This window comes from Lissotriton vulgaris, chromosome 1_1 (genome assembly GCF_964263255.1).
Source record: "Lissotriton vulgaris chromosome 1_1, aLisVul1.2, whole genome shotgun sequence".
Taxonomy (NCBI): Eukaryota; Metazoa; Chordata; class Amphibia; order Caudata; family Salamandridae; genus Lissotriton; species Lissotriton vulgaris.
Window position 1 is genome coordinate 218,293,356 of NC_141685.1, and position 9,930 is coordinate 218,303,285.

A 9,930-nucleotide genomic window follows, 5' to 3' on the forward strand; every position below is an offset into this window, starting at 1 on the left:
TTGGATTACTAAGCTAATGATGTTTCAAGCATGGCGTAAGTGCGGAATTCTGATGGTAAGTTGTTTTTTCTTTTTTTTGCCAGAATTTAGAGAAACGGTTTTGTGTCTCATTGTAGATTCATGCTGAGAGGCAGTTTGTAAGCCCTCAGATTTGTTGAAGAGGAACGAACATTCTCCAGCACTCTACTGACTTAGAGATTGAACTACGTATTGCTTAAGAGATATTTGGTGACTACAGTGCTTGTCTTTTTAGGTTACTATTGCTTTTGGTGTAGACAGCCAGTCCTATAAGGAGAACAATGATAGTAATAAGTGGTATATATTACACTCATAATATTGGCACAAGCCCAGGGTCTCTGTAACACCAATGGGAATACATGCAGCTGTGGGGATATATGTTTCATTGCCACAGAAAGTTGATGGTGCATTATCACAAAAAACACAGTGGATGAACCCACGAGTAAAGTCAACTCAGTGGAAGTTTTTCGAATGCCAGAAACCCATCAGGTTTGTAAAAAGACCCCTCTCCCACCAACCTAGTTGGTGGCATGCTTCATCATCGGGGTCCCAGCTGAGTAGCCGAGTGCCACCCAGTTGTGCTGCGACGCCTGATTGGAGCGGAGCTGAATTTGTGTATTGTGTGCAGGAAAAGTTCTGTAAAAATTGTGCAAGTTCAGAATGTCTGGGAATCCTCACTGAACGGTTTCAATTCCCAGCATCCCAGGACAAGGTTTAAAAGGGAAGTGCAGACAACATCAAGTTGACCTGATCCCAGTTGTCCATGTGGTCAACATGTTTTAGCCTTTTGGAGGCTTTCTTCAGGACCGCGTCATGTGAAAAATAAGTGAGGTAGTGGCAAAAACAAGCAACGTGTATATTTATTCAGAACACGTGCTAAGGTGTGGTGTGTATGCAGTGGTGTTGGCGTAGTTATGGACCCCCTGGCGAAATGCAATTACCTGTAATGAAAAAGAGAGGAAAATGAAAAGTAACACAAAATACAATCTTTATACAGTTTCATTTGTGCCATCTCCTTGGACTATGTCGCTGTTTTTTACAATCTCGCACAAAAGTGAGTCGATCAATTCTGCCAATCATGTGGTCAGCACTAAGTGCAACTCACTGTGCATAACCAACATGCAGTGTGTGAACTAATAGACGAGTATGCTATCTGTAGAAGTGCCTATGTTGCATGCCATTGTGTTTCAGTATATGATTAAAAGAATGGAAAAGCCGCTGTGACAGTGGGAAGGTGCCACACGTCTGTCTCTGTCAAAGAAGGGAGTGCCTTGTTGTGCCATTAGCTGTATATGTACTGCACATCACATATAAAAATGTCACCAGAAAAAAGACATATTTACACTAGCTACATGTTTATTGTGGGAAATAACCTTAACATCCCCGACATCACATTGCAATGCCATCACAACGCAGTTGTTATTACAACCTCGTAGTTTCCATAAAATGCCATTGATACGCAAGTCATTAAATCGACTTGCAGTAGATGGCGTGCTAACATTACAAATAGTATAGTTTACTATTCCAACACCTGCCCTAGTGGAATGTAGGCTAGAGTTGGAATAGTAAATTATACATTTCTAATGTCAGTGTGCCATCTAGTGCAAGTCGATGTAATGACTTGCTGAGTAATGCCTGTAGTCACACACTGGTGGGGTAAAAAGGGAATGGAGATCAGGGTTAAAACACAGGGGTTTCGAAATGGCTCTGTAAGCAAAAGAGCCTTGGGTCAAAACTTCATAAGCAGCCAACATTGCTGTTTGGTATCTTGAGTTGTAAAGAAAACCTTACTTTGTCAAGGCAGGACGCCCGCTGTTTATACCTATTTTGGGTCTACTCGTGGTCTGGATGACACCCATGACGCCGGACGTAATCTATTTCAAGAAAGGCCGCCGGGCGATTAGCTGGGGGGTGATTGCCTACATCATGACATTCATGTGTGGCGTGTCATGTGTTGTTCATCAAAAAAACGTTGAGAGCGGCCCCCATAGGCTTCCGGGTGAAAACGGAAGTATAGTAATCTTTGCAAAGAAAATCCCATCGAGATACCAAATGTAAGCAAAAAGGGGGGAGGAAGGGTTGGCAGGAAAAAACGTGATGTTAGGTTTACTCATGTAATCTACAAACTAATTATGGTCATAGCATGGAGTGAGATCTGACAGATGGGTCAGGTTGAGATGCAGAAGCCCACTGAGGGGGACCATGTGGATGAGACACTGTCAGAGTAACAAAATGTACTCGCACGGAACAGTTATGTTCCTTATGAGCAATGGATACGTATACCATAAAAAACAAGGCTAAAGCGCCAGTCTCATATGTATGCATCATCAGGTGTCAAGTGAAATAAAAATCATCATGGTTTTAACCATAATAAATGATATTTCATTCTGGAGGACTGTCATGATATTAGCTGCATTAAGAGAATGTATGGTTACCAGAAGACAGTGGGCGGTACGGGTCTAGGAGTCCCATGGTGTGTCCAGCGAGGAATCCCAGCAGGAATACATTGTAGGCATCTCTTGGACTGCATAGAAAACTGGTCCGGGTTTTGATCCCCTGAGATGTAACCCAGCTCTGAAAATGTGGGCGGAGCCAAAGCTATTCTTCTGGTGATTCTGACATAATTGTCTGGCGACAGCTCCACTGTCACACGAGACCAGAAAAATGCTGAGCACCCACACTTGTTTAAAGGAAATTTCCAAACTTTTTAAAATCTAAATTTTGTGGCAATAGCAGCAGTGCTTTCCCAGGAGTGGAACTCAAAAGGACAAAATAGAAGGGGAAGATGCTTCTCCACAGAGAAAAATGTGTTCCTCAACTTATAAAAATAAGAAAGGACCATAGGTACAAAAATACTATTTGTATTACTTTTCCCTGCCAAAATGTGCATCTACTGCAATTTTGCAAGCAGAAATACATTGGAGTGTTAAACTTTATTTAAGACTTTATTCAGCTCTCCAAAAGTATTCTCCACTGGCTTTCTGAATTACTATCGGCTTTCTCTCCTAGCACATTTTCTCAGTACTATATATGGATGTTTTGTTAATTGTTTCTCCATGACATTATTTTCATTTTATCTTTAAAGGTTTCATATGCATCAAGAAAACAAGGAACACCCTCGGTGACTGCAAGCAACACATAGTGCAGAAGAAATCATTGATGAATGAATGAATACATGATGTGCTACAAACTTACTAGAGAAGTGAAAAACATGGGTGCTGACCCAGTACCCCATTATCTGTGGTTTTGAGTGCATGCTTATAACTTGCATGCAAAGATGCTGTGATTCTAAGCACTCACGATATAATGCTTTTAAATTTCCAACCCATAACTCTTTTCCATACAAAATAAATAAACACTACTGGACAGAAAATAAACTTGACATTTTCCCACAACTGTGTTCTTGTTTATATAAAATAGAGGCGGTAAACCAACTCGATCTCACCTGTCTATTTCCACCCCTAGGAATGCACCTAAAGAGGCCTCACGTGAAAAGGGCGTTGTCTTTACAGAGTAAGATTTCTAGAAAGGTCAGTTGTTTTTGGAGCTTTTATAGGGTGCTGGGAGATATCAAGCTATATATTATGACATCATTCACCGGGTGGCCTATACAAAAGGAAAGTTTGACCCATAAATTTTTCACATCCCTTGTAATCCTATTTTGCAATCCACCTTAAATGGAAAAGCGGAATGTTATGAAGTAGGACACACCAGTAGATAGTTGATGGATGAAACATTTGTTCTTCAGGTATTTCAGGATATACAAGACATCCTATCCACACAGCATTAAAGGAGCAACTGTCTCAAAGAACTTTCTCAAAACACTACTGGAATTTCTTGCTTACTGATGCTAGCTCGAAGGGACTGGGGCAGTTCTCAAACAAATAAGAGATGATAAAGAAGTGCCCATCATGTTCCTTTCTAGAGCACTTGTGGGAGCTGAGGCTCAATTCTCCGTCATAGAGAGGGAGACGTAATGCATTTTCTGGGCGATTAGTAAATCAGGAAAATTCCTGTGGGGAAGCTCTTTTATTGTCCGCTCGGACCATAAACCATTGAAAGATCTCTTTACAAAGAAAAGCTTAGAGGCCGTTTCTTCAAGAATTTTCAGGTGGATTGTTGCTCTCCAGGATTGTGACTTTGTGGTGAACTACATTCCTGGTGAAAAAAAACAATTTGTCAGATTGTCTCTCTTGTCAATCCCAATATTGATTCAGAGAACCAGGGTGATTTGTGGGATGATGATGGGTGCAAAGTATGCAAAATTATTACAGATGTTTTGAGTGAGAAAGAGTGGAGAGATTCCCTAATGAAGATACTGTTCTTATGAAAGTATCTCAACTGGTGACTGAAGGGTGGAAGAGTATGAAAGGTCTCGATGAAGATGTTTGCAAGTACTGGAAGGTTCGTGATGAATTATCCATCAGCTCAGGAGTCTTATGGAGGGGGACGAAACTCGTGCCTCCTACCTATGTTAGGTCTAGAATCATTCATGAAGCTCACCTAAGAGATCTGGGTATCTCAAAGACCAAATAAAGAATTTGCATGCACTTTTGGTGGCCAGGTATTGATCTGCAACTTGAGCGAGTGGTGAGAGATTGTGCAGCATGTAATACATGTGACAAAACATTAAAGACGAGAGTTCAACCTATGGTAATACGAGAAACACCTAACAAGTGTTGGGAAGAGATTTCTCTCGATATTCCTGGACCTATTTCTGGTTCTTCTAGTCAATACTTTGTGTTAGTTTTAATTGACATGTTTTCTAGATGGCCAGAATAAAAAGTTGTAAGGAGCAGTGAGACAAAAGACGTTATCAGTTTTCTAGAAGAAATCTTTTCAAGAGAGGGTCTTCCTGACTCCATATTGACCGAAAATGGAGTCCAGTTGGTCTCAAAAGCAATGGAACAGTATTTAACAATAAAAGGCATCAAACACAAGAGATGTTCCCTCTATCATCCCAAAACTATTGGGATAGTAGAGAGGTTTAATCGAGCACTCAAAGAGACTATACAGTTGGCTAAAGCTCAAGGAAAAGACTGGAAATTAGAAATTGCTGAAAGTGTATGAATCTATTGGCTCACTCCTCACTCTACCACTAATAAGGTTCTTTTTGAGCTGTATAGAGGACGCAGTCAAATACTCAACTTTTTCAGTCATGGATGAGAGACAAACGTCTTGCTTCCACTTCAGATAAAGTTTCGGTTCATCCAATCCTCGTCGCCAGTGTAATAAAGTAGGACACAACAGTAGATAATTGATGGATGAAACATTTATTCTTGAGGTATTTCAGGATATAACAGACGTCCTATCCACAGAGCATTATAGGAGCAACTGTCTCAAAGAACTTTCTCAAAACACAAACCGGAATTTCAGATCACAGGCATTTCATTCTGGGACAGTATGTAGAAGGCAGTCTTACAACAACAAATAAGAAATAACTAAGCATAGGTAAAAACAAGTAAACGTTATTACAAGGAACACGTTTGGAGAGATGTGGATCTCTTAGTGCATGCATTACCACAGCAATGGACATATTCACCTTCATTATCAAGGGATTTGCTACCTCCATTTGCTGCCTTTCCTACTTTTCCCCCTACCATGTATCAATAGGAAAAGGCAGCAAATCAAAGAGGCAGATTTGCAAGCTCCTTGCGTCACTTTTACGCTGCTGTTGCTTCACTTTTGTGATGCAACAGCGGCGTAAAAATGAATGCAAATTTACTACATGATGCATATAGGGAGATGCTTCATGTTGTAAAGCCCTGTGTGACTTTATACCTGCGTCAGGTATAATGTATGCAGGATAGGCGTTCCCACACAGGAAAGCCTTGTAAAAGTGACGCAGTGAAATCTACAAAATTTCACTGCGTGACTTTTAGGACGCCACTGCGTCAAAACCTTATGCCTGCTTGAAGCAGATGTAAGGAGTAACAAAGTGTATTGGAAATAGGCCACAACACGCATTTCTGAAGTTGTGTCGTGCTAGCGATACAACTCCAGCAATGCGTGACTTTTCCACCAACAGATGCGTCAGAATTTCTGGCGCATCTGTCAATCCTTGCGCCATAGTGCGCCTTATTGTAAATACTGCGCATCTATGGTGGCGGAAGGGTTTTTCACTCAGGCGCAGGGAAACTGATGCATCTGTACAGATGCATCAGTTTCTTGTAAATCTGCCCCAAAAAATATTTCTCTGCACAAGTGCTGTACACCTATATACAGCTGCTCTACACCCCCATTGCATGTTTGTTCCATATATGGTAAAGAAATCATGTGGTCAATTGAGGTTTCAGTTTCAGTCCTGACTCTATGCTCCTCGTACCTTTCTCACGTGACCATAAAGAGATTATAAACTGCACATGGCCCTTGGGTGCCCCAAGAGTCTTTTGGTGAAGAGTTCACTCAAATAACGTGTTAAATATAGTTCTATTGTAGGAGTAGACAATAATACTATGCATCACTCACAGACAACATGATTCTTGATAAAAAATGGCCTACAGTGCCTCAAAGTGAGTACATATTAAAAAAACACCTTTTAGGCTAAACATGTAAAACATTGCTCAAGACCGAACACCACCAATCCAGCTTTAACATGTTGTATGTCTGAACAATGCATGCATTTACCATCCATGCTTTCCAACACGGTCCCAGCAACAGTTTGTTTCATGGTCAACAGCTGTATGCAGGCAAGATGCAAGGTATCCAGAAAATCGATGATTTGTGGTACCAAATGTTGGTCTGACCAAGAAACTGCAGTAATTGGTTCAAAAGTAACTAGTTCTGAATTTGCAAAAATAGCATCTGGGATGTATCCAGGAATGTGTGTGGGTTTGGGTATGATCCGATATAGGTTCACGATGAAAGGCCAGTAATGATAGTTTTTGGATTGGACATATTGGATTTATCAAACCAAATGTTTACGGCACCAAGATTGCATAGGTTGGAGTGCAGTGTACTGAGGTTTGAAACGGTGTCTGGAAACATATCTGCAAATTTTGCATTGCTAGGTGGTGGTCTGTAAAGGAGTATGAAGATACAGAAGGAAGATGGTGCAGGGTTGCATCTGGTGAAGAGGGCCTTATAACTTTGTATGGAAATGTCAGATTTGGTTAGATTTATTGATTCCTTGATTATAATAGCTAGTACACCTTCTCTTTCACCTATACGATTTTGTATAACCAGGAATAATCCTAATCCACTTCCCTGGACAGACCATTTTCTAGTCCCTTTTGAAATTAATACGGTAAACAAGCGTTCCCCCCAATTGAGTGGCAATAATAGCTATCCTTACCGCAAATAGAAAAAATTTTCCCAACCCATTTTTAACGAGACGCTAAGCTTCGGTGGGATGCCGGGAGGCTCGGATAGTGAAAGTGCAAATCTAAACTTAGATACCCGAATCCTTGACGCCCTGAACAAGGCAGCCCCTTTATCTACGGCCAAAAGAGGAAACAGAGCAAAGAGATCGGCACCATGGTACAATATAGATCTGCAGTCGGTCAGATCAGAGTGCAAAAAGCTAGAAAGATTGTGGCGCAAGGATAAGAATGATTGCACTAAACTTCAATACAGAGCAGCCCAGAGAACCTATCAAAAACAGGTCAGAGCTGCTAAAGCAACCTTCCACGGAAACAGAATTAGCGAAGCAGACTGCTCATCTAGAGAACTCTTCAAAATCTATAAAGAAATCTCAGTCGTCTCACTCTCCAATTCTCCGGAAGCTGATTCTGTCATGGAATGTAACAAGGTGGCAAAATATTTTGCCAACAAGGTTAAGAAAATATACAGCTCTTTCTCCACACATCCTGTGGCTGGAGAAACCTTCACTGAACTGAAGGAACTAGAGTTGGCAAATTCTAAACCAAGGTTAGAATGCTTTACCGTACCACCCAGTAAAGTACTTGTAACCATCTGTACTAGCATAAAATCGGGCTCTCCACGTGACCCGGCTCCTCCAAAGGTTCTGGGCGCAAGTATAGCTACTTTAGAACCGTACAACCGCCAAGTCCTTGCAACATCCTTTGACTCCCAGACTCTGCCAAGAAACTGGAAAAAGGCAATTGTACTACCTATTAGGAAAAAACCCAATGTTAGTCATAATGTCCTGGAGAACCTAAGACCTATTTCTCTGCTACCCTATACCGCTAAAATTGCAGAGAAAATTGCAAATGTGCAATTGATGGCATTTGCGGAGAAGAACAATCTCCTACACCCCTCACAATCGGGGTTCCGAAGAGGCTTCTCTACTGAGATGGCCCTATTAAGAGCCACCGAAACTCTACGTCAAGGAGCTGACGCAGGCCTAACCATGGCACTGGTCATGCTAGACCTTACCGCAGCGTTCGACACTGTAGCACATATCACCTTGCTACAGTGTCTGAACAGAGGAGGTGTGACTGATAGAGCACTCGGTTGGCTTAAATCGTTTCTGACAGGCAGAAGCTTTCAGGTTCAACGTGGCTCTTTCCAGTCTGAAGAGTGGGCATTTGGACAGGGGGTGCCACAGGGCTCTGCCTTAAGTCCTACCCTTTTTAACTTATATATGGCCCCCCTGGCTGAGTTAGTTCAATCGTTCGGCGTAGAGATTGTATCCTACGCCGACGATGCACAGCTCCTACTCACCCTCATCCAAACGCCGGCTGCTGAAGCCAATAACTTCAGAGCCTGTATGCAAGCTCTGGCCACTTGAATGGACACACACTGCCTTAAACTAAACGGATCCAAGACAGAAGTCCTGGTGGTTGGTGGTGATCAACGGCTTTGGACATGTGATTGGTGGCCAAGCTGTTTAGGCGATATGCCTACACCATGTACTGAAGCCAACAATTTAGGGATATGGATGGATCCCACACTCTCTTATGAGACACACATTAACCGTCTAGTAGGCAAGTGTTTTGGAGTCTTAAAGACTCTCAACAAAACCCTAGATCTCCTTCCTTTGGAGGCCCGGCGCACTATGACCAGGCACTGATAACGTCACGCCTCGATTATGGAAATGTCCTTTTCCTGGGAGCTTCTTGTAAAAGCATTGGAAGACTCCAAATACTGCAAAATGCTGCAGCCCGCCTAGTGCTTAGACTCCCTCGAAGAGCCAACTCTAAAACCACTCTGGATGCCCTCCACTGGCTCCCAGTGAAAAAAAGAATACAGTACAAAGTACTCCTAATATGTCATCAGATCATCTGGAATAAAGCCCCCAGATATCTGACAGGTCTGGTTACCAGGTATGAACCACGCAGATCACTCAGATCTAGCGGTATGGTCATGCTTATGACCCACCGCTATAGGAGAGAAAAAATGGGAGGTCGGTCTTTCAGAGTGGCGGCTGCAACAGCATGGAATAAACTTTCCAGCCATCTCCGCCTGGAGCCTTCAGAAACCATTTTCCGACGGCAACTAAAAACTCATCTGTTCTCCTTATAGCCTATTTAATGCCCCTTGCCTCATACTGTCTTCTCCCCCCTTATGAGTTTATCGCCTCTTCTTTAGCGCGGGGACACGCCGAGATGGGGTACTATTTTCCATGCGCTCTATAAATGTCTTTATTATTATTATTATTATGATAGTTTATCTTGTGGAGGGAGGGCTTCATGCAACACTGGAGCCGTGTCATGCCCCAACCATGATGCAGTTATAAAGAGTACGTCAGGATGTGTTTCAATGAGAAGGTGGTAGATGTGATGCTAGATTTTAGAGAGTAAACAAGCATTATTATTAAGCAGTTTAGAGATTGTGTTTTATTGGTAGTGTCACTTTGTTTTCTGGAGAAGTGGGCCGTATTTTTTTAACTTGTAGCAGGTATACCATTAGTGCTGGTATCAACTGTATAATTATAGCAATTCTGTTTTCTATATCGTATTTGTCGACTAGCAGAATTAGAAGGCACTTTATTAGGTCTGCATGTTAATG

At 42.0% G+C, this 9,930-nt stretch overlaps 1 protein-coding gene across 5 annotated transcripts in view; it reads left to right on the forward strand.

The window, feature by feature from the left end:
- Positions 1 to 3,403, forward strand: part of LOC147740927 (uncharacterized) — a 364,072-nt gene extending 360,669 nt beyond the window's left edge. For all 5 annotated transcript variants that reach the window (XM_086936051.1, XM_086936065.1, XM_086936062.1 and 2 more), the window contains one exon: positions 3,104 to 3,403. In XM_086936051.1, the coding sequence (XP_086792177.1) occupies positions 3,104 to 3,160 (57 nt within the window). In that variant the 3' untranslated portion in view covers positions 3,161 to 3,403. The remainder of the gene's footprint in view (positions 1 to 3,103) is intronic.
- Positions 3,404 to 9,930: the final 6,527 nt, after the last annotated feature.